Source organism: Pristiophorus japonicus, chromosome 11 (genome assembly GCF_044704955.1).
Source record: "Pristiophorus japonicus isolate sPriJap1 chromosome 11, sPriJap1.hap1, whole genome shotgun sequence".
NCBI lineage: Eukaryota > Metazoa > Chordata > Chondrichthyes > Pristiophoridae > Pristiophorus > Pristiophorus japonicus.
In genome coordinates, this window is record NC_091987.1 from 11,122,917 (window position 1) to 11,142,820 (window position 19,904).

A 19,904-nucleotide genomic window follows, 5' to 3' on the forward strand; every position below is an offset into this window, starting at 1 on the left:
GAGCGCAGGACCATCAGCACAGGACCCTCAGAGCGCAGGACCCTGAGAGCTCAGGACCCTGAGAACGCGGGACCCTCAGAGCGTGGGACCCTGAGAGCGCGGGACCATCAGCACAGGACCCTCAGAGCGCAGGACCCTGAGAGCGCAGGACCATCAGCACAGGACCTGGGACCTTGAGAGCGCACGACCCTGAGAGCGTGGGACCCTGAGAGCGTGGGACCCTGAGAGCACGGGACCCTGAGAGCGTGGGACCCAGAAAGAGCAGGACCCTCAGTGTAGGACCCTTAGAGCTTGCAACCGTCAGAGCGCAGGACCCTCAGAGCGCAGGACCTTGAGAGTGCAGGACCTTGAGAGTGCAGGATCCTGAGAGTGCGGGACTGAGAGCACGGGATCCTCAGAGTGCAGGACCCTCAGAACGCAGGACCCTCAGAATGCAGGACCCTGAGAGCGCGGGACCCTGAGATCACAGGATCCTGAGAGCGCGGGACTGAGAGCACAGGACCCTCAGAACGCTGGACCCTCAGAGCGCTGGACCCTCAGAGCGCAGGACCCTCAGAGCGCGGGGCCCTGAGAGCGCGGGACTCTGAGTGCGTGTGACCCTTAGAGCACAGGCCCCTGAGAGCATCGGGCCCTGAGAGCACAGACCCCTGAGAGCGCTGGACCCTCAGATCGCGGGACCCTCAGAGCACGGGACCCTCAGAGCATGGGCCCCTAACAGCGTGGGACCATGAAAGCGCAGGACCCTCATAGCAAGAGACCCTGAGAGCGCGAGATCCTGAGAGCGCAAGAACCTGAGAGCGCAGGACCCTCAAAGCGCGGAACACCAAGAGCGTGGGATACCAAGAGCGCGGGACCCGGAGAGTGCAGGACCCTGAGAGCGCAGGACTGAGCGCACAGGACCCTGACAGTGCAGGACACTCAGAGTGCGGAACCCTGAGAGCGCAGGACTCTCAGAGCGCAGGGTCCTGAGAGCGCAGGACTGAGAGCATGGGACCCTCCAGAGAGCAGGACTCTGAGAGCGCGGGACTGTCAGCACAGGATCCTCAGCGCGCAGGACCCTCAGAGCGCAGGACCCTCAGAGCGTAGGACCCTGAGAGCGCGGGACCCTGAGAGCGCAGGGCGCTCAGAGCGCGGGACCCTCAGCACAGAACCGAGAGCATGGGACCCTCAGGGTGTGGGACCCTCACAGCACAGGACCCTGAGAACGCGGGAACATCGGATCGCGGGACCCTGAAAGCGTGGGACCCTGAGAGCACGGGACCCTGAGAGAGCAAGACCTTCAGTGCAGAACCCTTAGAGCTTGCAACCCTCAGAGCGCAGGACCCTCGGAGCGCAGGACCCTCAGGGTGCAGGTCCCTCAGAGCGCGGTACCCTGAGAGTGCGGGACCCTGAGAGCGCAGGCCCCTCAGAGCGCAGGATCCTGAGAGCGCGGGACTGAGAGCATGGGACTCTCAGAGCGCAGGACCCTGAGAGCGCGGGACTGTCAGCACAGGATCCTCAGAGTGCAGGACCCTCAGAGCGCAGGACTTTGAGATCGTGGGACCCTCAGAGCACAGGACCCTCAGAGAGCAGGACCCTCAGAGCGCAGGAGCCTCAGAGTGCAGGACCCTGAGAGCATAGGACACTGAGAACGCAGACCCCTCAGGGCGCTCAGAGCGCGGGACTCTCAGCACAGAACCGAGAGCATGGGACCCTCAGGGTGTGGGACCCTCACAGCACAGGACCCTGAGAACGCGGAAACCTCGGATCGCGGGATACTCAGAGCGCGGGACCCTAAGAGCGTGGGACCCTGAAAGCGTGGGACCCTGAAAGTGCAGGACCCTCAGAGCATGGGACCCTGAGAGCGCGGGACTCTGAGAGCGCGGGACCCTGAGAGCACGGGATCCTGAGAGAGCGGGACCCTCAGTGCTGGATCCTCAGAGCTTGAAACCCTCAGAGCGCAGGACCTTGAGAGCGTGGGACTCTCAGAGCGCAGGACCCTCAGAGCGCAGGGCGCTCAGAGCGCGGGACTCTCAGCACAGAACCGAGAGCATGGGACCCTCAGGGTGTGGGACCCTCACAGCACAGGACCCTGAGAACGCGGAAACCTCGGATCGCGGGATACTCAGAGCGCGGGACCCTAAGAGCGTGGGACCCTGAAAGCGTGGGACCCTGAAAGCGCAGGACCCTCAGAGCATGGGACCCTGAGAGCGCGGGACTCTGAGAGCGCGGGACTCTGAGAGCACGGGATCCTGAGAGAGCGGGACCCTCAGTGCTGGATCCTCAGAGCTTGAAACCCTCAGAGCGCAGGACCTTGAGAGCGTGGGACTCTCAGAGCGCAGGACCCTCAGAGCGCAGGACCCTCAGAGCGCGGGACCCTCAGCACAGAACCGAGAGCATGGGATCCTCAGGGTGTGGGACCCTCACAGCACAGGACCCTGAGAACGCGGAAACCTCGGATCGCGGGATACTCAGAGCGCGGGACCCTAAGAGCGTGGAACCCTGAAAGCGTGGGACCCTGAAAGCGCAGGACCCTCAGAGCATGGGACCCTGAGAGCGCGGGACTCTGAGAGCGCGGGACCCTGAGAGCACGGGATCCTGAGAGAGCGGGACCCTCAGTGCTGGATCCTCAGAGCTTGAAACCCTCAGAGCGCAGGACCTTGAGAGCGTGGGACTCTCAGAGCGCATGACCCTCAGAGCGCAGGACCCTCAGAGCGCAGGACCCTCAGAGTGCGGGACCCTGAGAGCACAGGACCCTCAGGGCACAGGATCCTGAGAGCGTGGGACGCTCAGCACAAGACCTTTAGAGCACAGGACACTCAGAGCGCGGAACCTGAGAGCGCAGGACTGAGAGCACAGGACCCTCAGAGCGCGGGACCCTCAGAGCGATGGACCCTCAGAGCGTGGGATCCTGAGACTGCGGGACCCTGAGAACGCGGGACCCTCTGAGCGCAGGACCCTGAGAATGCAGGACCCTGAGAACGCAGGTCCCTCAGAGCGCGGGACCCTCAGAGCACGGGATCCTCAGAGCGCAGGACCCGGAGAGCATGGGAGTGAGAGCACGGGACCCTCAGAGCTCAGGAACCTGAGAGCATGGGACTTTAGAGCGCAAGAGCCTCAGAGTGCAGGACCCTGAAAGCGCGGGACCCTGAGATCGCGGGACCCTGAGTGTGCGGGACACTGAGAGCACTGGACCCTCAGAGCGCTGGACCCTCAGAACGCGGGACCCTGAGAGCGCGGGACCTTGAGAGGGCGGGACCCTGAGAGCGCGGGACCATCAGCATAGGACCCTCAGAGCGCAGGACCCTCAGAGCGCAGGACCCTGAGAATGCGGGACCCTCAGAGCGCAGGACCGTGAGAGCCCGAGACCCTGAGAGCTCAGGACCCGGAGAGCACAGGAGTGAGGGCACAGGACCCTCAGAGTTCAGGACCCTGAGAGCACGGGTACCTGAGAGCGCAGAAGCCTCAGAGAGCAGGACCCTGAAAGCGCGGGACCATGAGAGCGTGGGACCCTGAGAGCGTGGGACACTCAGCACAGGACCCCTCAGAGCACGGGACCCTCAGAGCATGGGACCCTAAGAGCGCAGGACTGAGAGCACAGGACCATACAGCGCAGGACCCTCAGAGCGCGGGACCCTCAGAGCGCGGGACCCTCAGAGCGCGGGACCCTCAGAGCGCGAGACCCTCAGAGCACAGGATCCTGAGAGCATGGGACCCTGAGTGCGCAGGACCTGGAGAGCATGGAATTTTGAGCACGGGACCCTCAGACCTCAGGACCCTGAGAGCGCGGGACCCTGAGAGCGCGGGACGCTCAGCACAGGACCCCTCAGAGCACGGGACTCTCAGAGCGTGGGACTCTGAGAGCGCAGGACCCTGAGTGCGCAGGATCCTGAGAGCACAGGGCCCTGAGAGCACGGGACCCTGAGAGCACGGGACCCTGAGAGCGCTGTACACTGAGAGCGCGGGACCTTGAGAGCGCTGGACGAGCGAAGACCCCTCAGAGCATAGGACCCTCAGAGGGTGGGACCTTCAGAGCGCGAGACAGTGAGAGCACCAGACCCATAGCGCTTGGGACACTGAGAGCGCTAGACCCTGAGAGCACAGGACCCTCAGAGTGCTGACCTCTCAGCGCATAGGACATTCAGAGCACAGGCCATGTTCCATGGTGGGACACACAGCTTTGACTGATGTAGTGTCAGCTGTGGCTCAGTGGGTAGCACACTCCCTTCTGAGTCAGCAGGTTGTGGGTTTAGGGAGTTAGGAGCTAAATTAAAAGTAGGACCTCAAAAGTAGTAATCTCAGGATTGCTACCAGTGCCACATGCTCGTCAGAGTAGGAATCGCAGGATAGCTCAGATCAATACGTGGCTTGAGGAGTGGTGCACAAGGGAGGGATTCAAATTCCTGGGACATTGGAACCGGTTCTGGGGGAGGTGGGACCAGTACAAACCGAACGGTCTGCACCTGGACAGCACCGGAATCAATGTCCTAGGGGGACTCTTTGCTGGTGCTGATGGGGAGGAGTTAAACTAATATGGCAGGGGGATGGGAACCTATGCAGGAAGACAGAGGGAAGTAGAATCGGGGTAGAAGCAAAAGATAGAAAGAAGAAAAGTAAAAGTGGAGGGCAGAGAAACCTAAGGCAGAAAACAAAAAGCACAACATTACACCAAAATTCTAAAGGGGCAAAGTGTGTTAGAAAGTCAAGCCTGAAGGCTCTGTGCCTCAATGCGAGGAGTATTCGGAATAAGGTGGACGAATTAACTGCGCAGATAGCAGTTAACGGGTATGGTGTAATTGGCATCATGGAGACATTGCTCCAGGGTGACCAAGGCTGGGAACTCAACATCCAGGGGTATTCAGCATTTAGGAAGGATAGACAGAAAGAAAAAGGAGGCGGGGTGGCATTGCTGGTTAAAGAGGAAATTAATGCAATAGTAAGAAAGGACATTAGCTTGGATGATGTGGAATCGGGTGGAGCTACGGAATACCAAGGGGCAGAAAACGCTAGTAGGAGTTGTGCACAGACCACGAAACAGTAGTAGTGAGGTTGGGGACAACATCAATCAAGAAATTAGGGATGCATGCAATAAAGGTACAGCAGTTATCATGGGCGACTTTAATCGACATATGATTGGGCTAACCAAACAGGTAGCAATGCGGTGGAGGAGGATTTCCTGGAGTGTATTAGGGATGGTTTTCTCGACCAATATATCGAGGAACCAACTAGAGGGCTGGCCATCCTAGACTGGGTGATGTGTAATGAGAAAGGACTAATTAGCAATCTTATTGTGCGAGGCCCCTTGGGGAAGAGTGACCATAACATGGTAGAATTCTTTATTAAGATGGAGAGTGACACAGTTAATTCATAAAAGAGGGTCCTGAACTTAACGAAAGGTAACTTTAATGGTTTGAGGAGTGAATTGGCTGGAATAGATTGACAACTGATACTTAAAGGGTTGACAGTTGATAGGCAATGGCAAACATTTAACGATCACACGGATGAACTTCAGCAATTGTACATCCCTGTCTGGGGTAAAAGTAAAACGGGGAAGGTAGTTCAACCGTGGTTAAGAAGGGAAATTAAGGATAGTGTTAAATCCAAGGGAGAGGCATATAAATTGGCCAGAAAAAGCAGCAAACCTGAGGAATGGGAGAAATTTAGAATTCAGCAGAGGAGGAAAAAGAGTTTAATTAGGAGGGGAAAAATAGAGTATGAGAGTAAGCTTGCAGGGAACATTAAAACTAACTGCAAAAGCTTCTATAGATATGTGAAGAGAAAAAGATTTTGAAGACAAACATAGGTCCCTTGCAGTTGGATTCAGGTGAATTTATAATGGGGAACAAAGAAATGGCAGACCAATTGAACAAATACTTTGGTCCTGTCTTCACGAAGGAAGACACAAATAACCTTCCGGAAGTACTAGGGGACCGAGGGTCTAGTGAGAAGGAGAAACTGAAGGATATCCTTATTAGGCGGGAAATTATGTTCGTGAAATTGATGGGATTGAAGGCCGATAAATCCCCGGGGCCTGATAGTCTGCATCACAGAGTACTTAAGGAAGTGACCCTAGAAATAGTGGATGCATTGGTGATCATTTTCCAACAGTCTATCGACTCTGGATCAGTTCCTATGGAGTGGAGGGTTGTTAATGTAACACCACTTTTTAAAAAGGGAGGGAGAGAGAAAGCGGGTAATTATAAACCGGTTAGCCTAACATCAGTAGTGGGGAAAATGTTGGAATCAATTATTAAGGATGAAATAGCAGTGCATTTGGAAAGCAGTGACAGGATCGGTCCAAGTCAGCATGGATTTATGAAGGGGAAATCATGCTTGACAAATCTTCTGGAATTTTTTGAGGATGTAACTAGTAGAGTGGACAAGGGAGAACCAGTGGATGTGGTGTATTTGGACTTTCAAAAGACTTTTGACAAGGTCTCACACAAGAGATTGGTGTGCAAAATCAAAGCATATGGTATTGGGGGTAATATACTGACGTGGATAGAAAACTGATTGGCAGACAGGGAGCAGAGAGTCGGGATAAACGGGTTCTTTTCAGAATGGCAGTCAGTGACTAGTGGAGTGCCACAGGGCTCAGTGCTGGGACCCCATCTATTTACAATATACATCAATGATTTGGATGAAGGAATTGAGTGTAATATCTCCAAGTTTGCAGATGACACTAAACTGGGTGGTGGTGTGAGCTCTGAGGGGAACGCTAGGAGGCTGCAGGGTAACTTGGACCGGTTAGGTGAGTGGGCAAATGCATGGCAGATGCAGTATAATGTGGATGAATGTGAGGTTATCCACTTTGGGGGAAAAAACGCGAAGGTAGAATATTATCTGAATGGTGGCAGATTAGGAAAAAGGGAGGTGCACCGAGACTTGGGTGTTATGGTTCATCAGTCATTGAAAGTTGCCATACAGGTACAGCAGGCGGTGAAGAAGGCAAATGGTATGTTGGCCTTCATAGCTAGGGGATTTGAGTATAGGAGCAGGGAGGTCTTACTGCAGTTGTACAGGGCCTTGGTGAGGCCTCACCTGGAATATTGTGTTCAGTTTTGGTCTCATAATCTGAGGAAGGACATTCTTGCTATTGAGGGAGTGCAGCGAAGGTTCACCAGACTGATTCTCGGGATGGCAGCACTGACATATGAGGAGAGACTGGATCAACTGGACCTTTATACATTGGAGTTTAGATGGATGAGAGGGGATCTCATAGAAACATGTGAGATTCTGACGGGACGGGACAGGTTAGATGCGGGTAGAATGTTCCCGATGTTTGGGAACTCCAGAACCAGAGGACACAGTCTTAGGATAAGGGGTAGGCCATTTAGGACTGAGATGAGGAGAAACCTCTTCACTCAGAGAGTTGTTAACTGTGGAATTCCCTGCCGCAGAGAGTTGTTGATGCCAGTTCACTGGTTATATTCAAGAGGGAGTTAGATATGGCCCTTACGGCTAAGGGGATCAAGGGGAGAGAAAGCAGGAAAGGGGTACTGAGGGAATGATCAGCCATGATCTTATTGAATGGTGGTGCAGGCTCGAAGGGCCGAATAGCCTACTCCTACTTATTTTCTATGCTTCTATGTTCAAGTCCCACTCCAGGCACTTAAGCACATAAAAAATCTAGTCTGACACTCCAATGTTGTATTCATTGTTTTGCACCCGGGTATTGTTTGCTGTTTAATTGCGAGCTAATCATGTACAAACCAGTCAACCAGCTTGTTGAATTGTTAATGTTCAGTGATGCTGCAGTGTTAGTGAATGTGTCTTCTGCATTAGGAAGATAACCTGTCTTGAATCCTGGCTAGTGGCAGCTGGGGCTCAGTGGGTAGCACACTCACCTTTGAGTCTGAAGGTTGTGTGTTCAAATCCTACTTCTGAGACCTGAGCACATAAATCTAGGCTGGCACTCCAGTGCCCTGTACTGAGGGAGCACTCCACTGTCGGATCTGGCGTTAAACCGAGGCCATGTCTGCTCTCTCAGGTGGACGTAAAAGATCCCATGGCAATATTTCGAAGAAGAGCAGGTGAGTTATCTCTGGTGCCTGGGCCAATATTCATCCCTCAAACAACATAGACAAAAACAGTTTATCTGGTCATTATCACATTGCTGTGTGTGGGAGCTTGCTGTGCGCAAGTTGGCTGCCACATTTTCCACATTTCAACAGTGACAACACTCCAAATGTACTTCATTGTCTGTAAAGCACTTTGAGACGTCCGGTGGTCGTGTAAGATGCTGTATAAATCCAAGTCTTTTTTTTCTTTTCTCAAATCCACGGCAGTGAGTTAAACGAAAACCGTGTGTTTTACGATAACCTATCTCAAACTACATAGCATGTTACAGCACAGAAACAGGCCATTTGGCCCAACATGTCTATGCCAGTATTTAGTAGCCTCCTCCCACCTTAATTCATCACAACTCATCAACATATACCAAACGTATGTCCCAATGTGTCTTACATGCACGGAATTGTGTTGAGGGTCACCAACTGCTGTTATGTGAGCATAAGCGACGGCCATTTTAGGCAGTTGTTCCACCCAGGAAACAAATCCTTTGAGTGGCGATTGATGGCGCTGAGCGTGTTCTCCGTGAGGATGGTGTGTCCCTCTGTGTGAGCAGTGAAGGCGGCCAGAGGCCAGCTGGAAGTAAAAGAACCCACGACGCGAATTCGAAGAAGAGCAGGGGAGTTCTCCTCAGTAATTATCCCTCAATCAGCATCATTAAAAACAGATTCACATGTGGCTGTGTGTGGGAGCTTGCCACATTACAACAGTGACTACACTCCAAAAGTACTTCATTGACTGTAAACCGCTTTTGGGACATCCTGAGGCCATGAAAGGCGTTATAGAAATGCAAGTCTTTCTTTTCTCGTGACTTAATTGCTTATGCATTTTGAAATTGGTCCCCATTGCATTCAAAATGGCATGTCGCCCATGGTTAACATAGCAAAATATTTGTTAATTGTCAATTAATAAAGGAAAGGACAGTAATAATTTATGTTACAAAGAATGACACTATTTATAGCATATGAATACAAGAAATAAGAGCAGGAGTAGGCCATCTGGGCCCTCGAACCTGCTCCACCATTCAATAGGATCATGGCTGATCTTCGACCTCAACTCTACTTTCCCTCTCGATCCCCGTATCCCGAGACTCTCTGCAGAATCGGAGAGTGGGAGGAGATTATAACCTATCTTAGCGCTGTTTCTCACAAAGTATGAGGTGCAGTGATACTGGTTATAACATCCACCAACTCCCTACCCGCCTTACCGATCAGGGCAATGAGCGTATGCTCGTTATCATCCTTGTTTACAAATCCCTCCATGGCTTCGCCCCTCCCTATCTCTGTAATCTCCCATCAGCCTCACACCCCCCCCGAGATGTCTGCGCTTCTCAAATTCTGCTGCCTTGAGCATCCCTGATTATAACCGCTCAACCATTGGTGGCCGTGCCTACAGCTACCTGGGCCCTAAGCTCTGGAACTACCTCCCTAAACCTTTCCGCCTCTCTACCTCTCTTTCCTCCTTCAAGACGCTTCTTAAAACCTACCTCTTTGACCAAGCGTTTCTTCTCATGCGGCTTGGAGTCAAAAAAATGTTTTGTCTTATAACATTCCTGTGAAGCACCTTGGGACGTTTTACTATGTTGAAGACGCTATATAGAAAATAGGTGCAGGAGTAGGCCATTCGGCCCTTCGAGCCTGCACCGCCATTCAATGAGTTCATGGCTGAACATGCAACTTCAGTACCCCATTCCTGCTTTCTCGCCATACCCCTTGATCCCCCTCATAGTAAGGACTACATCTAACTCCTTTTTGAATATATTTAGTGAATTGGCCTCAACAACTTTCTGCGGTAGAGAATTCCACAGGTTCACCACTCTCTAGGTGAAGAAGTTTCTCCTCATCTCGGTCCTAAATGGCTTACCCCTTATCCTTAGACTGTGACCTCTGGTTCTGGACTTCCCCAACATTGGGAACATTCTTCCTGCATCTAACCTCTCTAAACCAGTCAGAATTTTAAACGTTTCTATGAGGTCCCCTCTCATTCTTCTGAACTCCAGTGAATACAAGCCCAGTTGATCCAGTCTTTCTTGATATGTCAGTTCTGCCATCCCGGGAATCAGTCTGGTGAACCTTCGCTGCACTCCCTCAATAGCAAGAATGTCCTTCCTCAAGTTAGGAGACCAAAACTGTACACAATACTCCAGGTGTGGCCTCACCAAGGCCCTGTACAACGGTAGCAACACCTCCCTGTCCCTGTACTCAAATCCCCTTGCTATGAAGGCCAACATGCCATTTGCTTTCTTAACCACCTGCTGTACCTGCATGCCAACCTTCAATGACTGATGTACCATGACACCCAGATCTCGTTGCACCTACCCTTTTCCTAATCTGTCACCATTCAGATAATAGTCTGTCTCTCTGTTTTTATCACCAAAGTGGATAACCTCACATTTATCCACATTATACTTCATCTGCCATGCATTTGCCCACTCACCTAACCTATCCAAGTCACTCTGCAGCCTCATAGCATCCTCCTCGCAGCTCACACTGCCACCCAACGTAGTGTCATCCGCAAATTTGGAGATACTACATCTAATCCCCTCGTCTAAATCATTAATGTACAATGTAAACAGCTGGGGCCCCAGCACAGAACCTTGGGGTACCCCACTAGTCACTGCCTGACATTCTGAAAAGTACCCATTTACTCCTACTCTTTGCTTCCTGTCTGACAACCAGTTCTCAATCTATGTCAGCACACTACCCCCAATCCCATGTGCTTTAACTTTGCACATTAATCTCTTGTGTGGGACCTTGTCGAAAGCCTTCTGAAAGTTCAAATACACCACATCAACTGGTTCTCCCTTGCCCACTCTACTGGAAACATCCTCAAAAAATTACAGAAGATTTGTCAAGCATGGTTTCCATTTCACAAATCCATGCTGACTTGGACCTATCATGTCACCTCTTTCCAAATGCACTGCGATGACATCCTTAATAATTGATTCCATCATTTTACCCACTACCGATGTCAGGCTGACCAGTCTATAATTCCCTGTTTTCTCTCTCCTTCCTTTTTTAAAAAGTGGGGTTACATTGGCTACCCTCCACTCCATAGGAACTGATCCAGAGTCTATGGAATGTTGGAAAATGACTGTCAAAGCATCCGCTATTTCCAAGGCCACCTCCTTAAGTACTCTGGGATGCAGTTCATCAGGCCCTGGGGATTTATCGGCCTGCAATCCCATCAATTTCCCCAACACAATTTCCCGACTAATAAGGATTTCCCTCAGTTCCTCTTTCTTAATAGACCCTCTGACCTCTTTTATATCCGGAAGGTTGTTTGTGTTCTCCTTAGTGAAAACCGAACCAAAGTACTTGTTCAATTGGTCTGCCCTTTATTTGTTCCCCGTTATGACTTCTCCTGATTCTGACTGCAGGGGACCTACGTTTGTCTTTACTAATCTTTTTCTCTTTACATATCTATAGAAGCTTTTGCAGTCCGTCTTAATATACACTGCAAGCTTCCTCTCGTACTCTATTTTCCCTGCCCTAATCAAACCCTTTGTCCTCCTCTGCTGAGTTCTAAATTTCTCCCAGTCCCCGGGTTCGCTGCTATTTCTGGCCAATTTGTATGCCACTTCCTTGGCTTTAATACTATCCCTGATTTCCCTTGATAGCCACGGTTGAGCCACCTTCCCTTTTTTATTTTTACGCCAGACAGGGCTGTACAATTGTTGTAGTTCATCCATGCGGTCTCTCAATGTCTGCCATTGCCCATCCACTGTCAACCCCTTAAGTATCATTTGCCAATCTATCCTAGCCAATTCACACCTCATATCTTCAATGTTACCCTTCTTTAAGTTCTGGACCATGGTCTCTGAATTAACTGTTTCATTCTCCATCCTAATGTAGAATTCCATCATATTATCGTCACTCTTCCTCAAGGGGCCTCGCACAACGAGATTGCTAATTAATCCTCTCTCATTAACCAGTCTAAAATGGCCTCCCCCCTAGTTGGTTCATCGACATATTGGTCTCGAAAACCATCCCTTATGCACTCCAGGAAATCCTCCTCCACCATATTGCTTCCAGTTTGGTTAGCCCAATCTATATGTTTGTTAAAGTCACTCATGATCACTGCTGCACCTTTACTGCATGCACCCCTAATTTCCTGTTTGATGCCCTCCCCGACATCACTACTACTGTTTGGAGTTTTGTATACAACTCCCACTGACGTTTTTTGCCCTTTGGTGTTCTGCAGCTCTACCCATATAGATTCCACATCATCCAAGCTAATGTCCTTCCTAACTATTGCATTAATCTCCTCTTTAACCAGCAATGCTACCCCACCTCCTTTTCCTTTTATTCTATCCTTCCTGAATGTTGAATACCCCTGGATGTTGAGTTCCCAGCCCTGATCATCCTGGAGCCATGTCTCTGTAATCCCAATCACATCATATTAACATCTATTTGCACAGTTAATTCATCCACCTTATTACGGATACTCCTTGCATTAAGTCACAAAGCCTTCAGGCTTGTTTTTTTAACACCCTTTGTCCTTTTAGAATTATGATGTCGTGTGGCCCTTTTTGTTTCTTGCCTTTGTTTACTCGGCCTTCCATTATTGCTTTTTACCTTTCTACCATCTGTTTCTGACTCCATATTACTTCACCCTGTGTCACTGCATAGGTTCCCATCCCCCTGCCATATTAGTTTAAACACATCTGAACTGCATTGGCAAATGTTACCCCTCGGACATCAGTTGCAGTCCTGCCCAAGTGCAGACCGTCCCTTTTGTACAGGTCCCACTTCCCCCAGAACTGGTTCCAATGTCCCAGGAATTTGAATCCCTCCCTCTTGCACCACTGCTCAAGCCAAGTATTTATTCTAACTATCCTGCTCCCTCTACTCTGATTAGCACATGGCACTGGTAGCAATCCAGAGATTACTATCTTTGAGGTCCGACTTTTTAATAAGAACATCGGAACATAAGAATTAGGAACAGGAGTAGGCCATCTAGCCCCTCGAGCCTGCTCCGCCATTCAACAAGATCATGCCTGATCTGGCCGTGGACTCAGCTCCACTTACCCACCCCCTCCTCTAACCTATAATTCCCTTATTGGTTAAAAATCTATCTCTCTGTGATTTGAATACATTCAATGAGATTGTCTCAACTGATTCCTTGGGCAGTTTAACTCCGAGATCCCTAAATTCAGCTTGTAGGACCTCTTCCCGCTTCTTCCCTATATCGTTGGTACCTACATGTACCACGACAACTGGCTGTTCACCCTCCCTCTCCAGAAGGCTCTGCAGCCGCTCTGAGACATCCTTGACCCTTGCACCAGGGAGGCAACATACCATCCTGGAATCTCGGTTGTGACCGCAGAAACTCCTATCTATTCCACTTACAATAGAGAGTCCCCTATCACTATAGCTCTCCCACTCTTTTTCCCGCCTTTGTGTGCAGCAGAGCCACCCATGGTGCCATGAACCTGGCTGCTGGTGCCTTCCCCTAGTAAGTCGTCTCCCCCAACAGTATTCAAAATGGTATATCTGTTTTGGAGGGAGATGACCGCAGGGGACTCCTGCACTACCTTCCTGCTCTTGCCTTGTCTCTTGGTCACCCATTCAACATCTGTTCTAACCCTTACCTGCGGTGTGACCAACTCACTAAATGTGCTATCCACAACATTCTCAGCATCACGCGTGCTCCAGAGTGAGTCCATCCGCAGCTCCAGTGCCGTCATGCGGTCTGTCAGGAGCTGCAGCTGGACACACTTCCTGCACACATAGTAGTCAAGTGTCGCTGATTTCCCACATAGCACAGGAGGAGCATGACACGGGTCCGAGCTCTCCTGCCATGACTTAACCCTTAAATTAATTGACTGACTAAAATTTACTTAAACACCAAACAGCTACTTAGTAGTTCGCTGCCAATTAAACCAATCTAAAAGTCAGTCTAAAAGAGAGTTATACTTACCAGTCAAACAGCCAACCACTTACCAGCTTGGCTGTGACATCACCTCTCGATTTCGCACCCCTCTATCTTTGTCTGCAGCTGGTTGGGCTGGTCTCTGGGCCTCCGTCTCCTACTCTCGCACTCCTTATCAGCTGCTCTCGTGTCAGCACTGGTAGGAAAAACAAGACAAAACAGCACCTGCCACCCCCTGTTACTGCTGTTGTTATCGGGAAAGTAGACAGCGTTGCATCAGAGTGGACCTCTGTAGTGACGGAAAGGAACTAATTGTACCTCGTTCTTGTGCGCTTGCAGTTCAACCACACATAACCCTGCTGAAGAACGAGACGGCAACAGAGAATGGGCGTGTGGTAATCACCTGTGATGCAGATGGAGACCCAACACCAGCAATCTTCTGGAGCAGGGTCGGCAACGGAAGCAGTTTTCTCGAAGGAGAAAAGGTAAGAAGGGTGCAGCTGATGTATGAGATGTAATCAATTTTTCTTCTCTTATTCTCTCTTCAGTTTTTCACCACCCCCCGCCCCCCGCCTCACCCCGATCCCCCGAAAAAACTTCTGTTCTCAATCATTGTGCATGAAACACAAAAGGTTAGTGTGCAGGTACAGCAAGTGATCAGGAAGGCCAATGGAATCTTGGGCCTTTATTACAAATGGGATGGAGTATAAAAGCAGGGAAGTCTTGCTACAGTTGTGCAGGGTAATAGTGAGGCCACACCTGGAATATTGCGTGCAGTTTTGGTTTCCATATTTCCGAAAGGATATACTTGCTTTGGAGGCAGTTCAGAGAAGGTTCACTCGGTTGATTCCGGAGATGAGGAGTTTGACTTATGAGCAAAGGTTGAATAGGTTGGGCCTCTACTCACTGGAATTCAGGTGATCTTATCGAAACATATAAGATTATGAGGGGGCTTGACAAGGTGGATGCAGAGAGGATGTTTGCACTAATCAGGGAGGCTAGAACTAGGGGGTATAATCTTAGAATAAGAGGCTGCCCATTTAAAACTGAGATGAGGAGGAATTTCTTCTCTCAGAGTGTTGTAAATCTGTGGAATTCGCTGCCTCAGAGAGCTGTGGAAGCTGGGATATTGAATATATTTAAGACAAAAATAGTTTCTTAAATGATCAGGAGTTAAGGAGTTATGGGGAGCAGATGGGGAAGTGGAGCTGAGCCCATGTTCGGATCAGCCCTGACCTTATTGAATGGCGGAGCAGGATCGAGGGGCCGTATGGCCTACTCCTGCTCCTATTTCATATGTTCTTATTTCTGCTGGGAATCGTTCCCCTGCAGAGAGCTGTGCTGGCTCTTATTATAGGAAGGAATCCAGTCTCTCCTCTTCACTCACGTTGACTATGGTGGCCTTGGCAGGGCAGTTGGAGCGTCTCTCTTCTCGGGAATTCACTCTGAATTAAACGACAATATTTTGTTTTGAATTGGCAGCTGACTGGCAGTTAGCTTGTAACAATGGCGGAGAGGAGGGGGGGGGGGAGGAATTTTAACCCCAAAGAACGAGCCGCTTTGGGTCAGGCGAAAGGTTAAAGTGTGAGAAATCCAAATCCAACCCCACTCATCTCCAATATTTATCCCTCAATCAACATCGCTAAAACAGATTATCTGGTTATTATCACACCATTAGTCGTGAGAGCTTGCTGTGTGGAACCCCCAAGCCGCCTCCAACCCGATTTTAACGGAGGCGGGATGGCGGGGGTGGGGGGCGCTTTTGACCAACCCATTCCCAGGAGGTGGGTTGGCACTTTAAATATCACACTGAGACTTTGTGCCTTATTTTGAATCACCATTTTAAATGTAACTGTAGGTGGGTGGGCTTCCCGTACCTCGGGGAACCCCCCCAGCTAAAGTGAGATGAGGACTGCTGGATCCAGGAAGTGAGTGTCTTTCTACTTCCACTGGATCCAATGTACCTGCCTCACCAACCCTCCACAATCGGACAACCCCCCCCACCCCCTCCGCTCCACCTTCCGATCTCTCCACAACCTCCCCAAGAGGCCTCTGGTCTGGGTAGAGAGGTGGAGAGCTTTAGGGAGGGAGTTCCAGAGCTTAGGGCCCAGGCAGCGGAAGGCACGGCCGCCGATGGTTGAGTGATTATAATCAGGGATGCTCAGGACGGCAGAATTGGAGGCGCGCAGATATCTCGGGGGGGTGGGGGGGGTTGGGGCTGGAGGTGATTACAGAGATGGGGAGGGGCGAGGCCATGGAGGGATTTGAAAACAAGGATGAGAAACATTTGAAATCGAGCCATTGCTTCACCAGAAGCCAATACAGGTCAGCGAGCACAGGGGTGATGGGGGAGCGGGACTTGGTGCGAGTTAGGACACGGGCTGCCGGACTTTGGGCAACCTTCTAAACTCAAGGGAATGCGAGGCCAGTCTATGCAACCTGTCTTCATTATTTAAACCCTTTAAGCCCTGGTATCTGGTGAATCTGCATTGCACTCTCTCCAAGACCAATATATCTTTGCTGAACGCAGTTCTCCAGATGTGGTCTGATACCATTGAAACACCGCTGCCTCGGCTTTGAATTGCAGCTCTCCTTGAGCTAAACGTTTTTTTGATTGCTTTTGCTATCTCTTTCTATCATATGTTTTTTGTTGTATAAAGAACTTACAGCTAGACAATATAGAGGGTGTATTTATGTCAGGATGATAAACACTGTGTTTATAGTACAATACTGTCACCACAAGGAAGCCCTTCCTCAAATGCTAGCAACATAGGACAAGCAAGGAAGAGCAAACAACTCTGGGAGGATTCACGAGGCACTTTATTTCCGTCTTTCTCTTTTCCCAAATTTTTTTGGCTTGATAGGCCAACCAACGACTTCGAATCCAGCCAGAATTGTGTAAGCTTTAGACCCAAAGTTCGGTCCTGCCATTTTTGAGACGGTATCACCGCCCAAATGCTGGTTTTACCACCAACCGTTAGGTGCAGGGTCCAAAATTGCCAAATTCAGTTTTTAACGCCCAAAGATGAGAGAGCAGCGCTAAAAGGTGGCGTTGCACAATCGCCCTCGGGCGGGAGCTCAGGAGGCCGACTGAATTCCCCATCGGGAGGCTGCCACCATGCTCGCTGGGAAACGGGAAGAGAAGGGAAGAAAAAAAAAACCTTCAAACTTCTCCGACGCACACACACACATTGCTACAACTAATGAAACAAATGAAGAAATAAAGAAAGCAAAAACGTACTTTGTTCTCTGGCCGATTCTGCCTGATTTCCGCTGTTCACTCACCACTTTTTCCAAGCTGTATGATCCCCCTGCCGGGAAGGCTGACGTTCAAACTAAATACCGCGAGAGAGGCACCAAGGAGGCATTGCACGCTGGATGATATCACCACGCGGGTGGCGTTAGCCGGCACAGCGTTGCCTCTTGGCGCCTCTGCCAAAGAACCGACTGAAGTTCTGCGCAGGCGTGGACGCCGCTCACCGTCGAAGGTCGGCCTTTGCCGCCCATGAGCCGCCTCTCGCGCGCGGTAACGGGTGGCGGCAGAAACTGAGTTTCAACCCCTTTATGCCTGTTATTTTGAGATTGTGTTTGGAAGTTTTCAATAACTGCGCCAGTCTTGCGCATACGGGCTGGCATCGATGCTGCCTCCTGCCTCAAGACCTGGAGCATGGGATGGTGTAGTGTACGCTTGTTCATAAAATCATACAACAGAGGGAGGCCGTTCGGCCCATCGTGCCTATGCCGGCTCTTTGAGAGAGCTGTCTAATTCGTCCCACTCACCCCATCTCTTTCCCCACAGTCCTGCACTTTTTTCCTGTTGAAGTATATATCCTGACTGATGCAGACAAACTGTGGGCAGAGGCTCAAATCCAATGTTTATAAGTTTAAAATTATAAACTGGATGTAAGAAGTAGAATCAGACAGCAGGTCCTTTATTCGATCTGTATTGAGGTACACAGCACAGAAGGAGGCCATTCGACCCATCATGGTTGTGCCGGCTTTTTGGTAGAACGATCCAATTAGTCCCACTCCCCTGCTCTTTCCCCATCGCCCAGTAATTTTTCCCCTTCAAGTATTTATCCAATTCCCTTTTGAAAGTTACTATTGAATCTGTTTCCACCGCCCTTTCAGGCAGCGCGTTCCCAATCACAACAACTCACTGATTCTTTTGCCAGTTATCTTAAATTTGTGCCCTCTGGTTATCAACCTTCCAGGCTCGGGACAAGTTCTCTCTATCTACTCCATCAAAACTCCTCCTAATTTTAAAGACCTCTATTAAATCTCCCCCCTCACCTTCTCTGCTCTAATGGAGAACAATCCCAGCTTCTCCAGTCTCTCCACATAAATGTCCTCTGTGCCCCCTGCAAGGCCTTGACGTCCTTGGAAGCAATTCTGCAGTTTAACCAGCAATTTAAGGGACAAATGTATGTCCCTGTTGTTTACCAGCAAGTAGAGATCGAATTGTTTACCACTCAGAAATGTATAATCTCTGCTGCCTGCCTGGTGCATTTTATTTTAAAATTCGCTTGGAGCAAGAAAAATCCATTAAGGACAAGAGTATTTATTTATATTCAAAAGGGAGTTAGATGAAGTCCTTACTACTCGGGGGATCAAGGGTTATGGTGAGAAAGCAGGAAGTGGGTACTGAAGTTTCATGTTCAGCCATGAACTCATTGAATGACGGTGCAGGCTAGAAGGGCTGAATGGCCTGCTCCTGCACCTATTTTCTATGTTTCTATGTTTCTATGTTTATACAGGGACGATACAGAGTGCAGGTAATTAACGACGATGGGCCCAAATCAGGCAAATGTAAGGAAAATCACAATACTTGAGGCAAGTCTCGATTTCATTATCCTCAAGCATCTGACTTCAGCATTATCTCCGACACAAACACAGACGTGGCTTGCAAGGTTTAATAGAAAGATGCCCATAAGATGCTTTAATATCACTTAATACCAATTTTAGAGCTTAGCTCTGACCCCATATCCTCACCATCACCAAAACTGTCTACTTCCACCTCCGTAACATCGCCTGTCTCCGCCCCTGCCTCAGCTCATCTGTTGCATTTGTTACCTCCAGGCTATTCCAGTGATCTCCAAGCCGGCCTCCCACTCCTGTGCATCCCAATTCACCCCCACCCATCAATCCCCGTGCTCACTGACCGACATTGGCTTTGGCTCACCCTCCCACCCCTCGAGCTTATGTTTTTTTTTCTTTCTGTCTCCAATGGCAGCTGGTCATTACCCCGCCATTCACACCCTATCGAGACTATCCTTTTTCTAACTTCCGCCATTACTAGTTCAATTCGGCCCATCATCCCTTTTGTCTCTCTAATCTCTCCTGCCTTCCACCCTATCACCAACCTTCCCTTTTGTTCTTTCTTCCCCTCCCCCTTTCAGTGTTTGTTACGAATCTGTTCTTTTCGAACATTCGCCAGTTCTGACAAAGGGTCACAGACCTGAAACGTTAACTCTGTTTTTCTATCCACAGATGCTGCCTGACCCGCTGAGATTTACAGCATTTTGTGTTTTTATTTCAGATACCACCATCCGCAGTATTTTGCTTTTGTACATTGTCTTCTGGTCTGGCAATGCCTACATTTTAAAATTCTTATCCCCGTGTTCAAATCTCTCTATGTCCTTGCCCCGTCGCTATCTCTGTAATCTCAACCCACTCCAAGACATTTGTGCTCCTCCTGTTCCGTTTAGAAACAAGGGGCTCAAGTTTCCACTTGATTTGCGCCTGATTTTTAGGAGCAACTGGTGGAGAACGGACTATTTTAGAAATCGCAATTCTCCACATTTTTTTTTCTGCAGTTCTAGTCAGGTAGAACAGTTCTAGTTTAGAACAGAATTTTTTCTTCAAAAGGGGGCGTGTCCGGCCACTGACGCCGGATTTGAAAGTTTCCACAGTGAAAACGTACTCCAAACTAAAGTAGAATGGAGCCAGTGAAGATTTTTGTAGAACTGAAAAAACCTGTT

At 49.9% G+C, this 19,904-nt stretch overlaps 1 protein-coding gene across 1 annotated transcript in view; it reads left to right on the plus strand.

Annotated features, from left to right (window-relative positions):
* LOC139275964 (neural cell adhesion molecule 2-like) overlaps positions 1 to 19,904 on the plus strand; it is a 540,891-nt gene that overhangs the window by 102,004 nt on the left and 418,983 nt on the right. Inside the window, exon 5 of the mRNA XM_070893225.1 lies at positions 14,263 to 14,408. Within this exon, the coding sequence (XP_070749326.1) occupies positions 14,263 to 14,408 (146 nt within the window). The remainder of the gene's footprint in view (positions 1 to 14,262; positions 14,409 to 19,904) is intronic.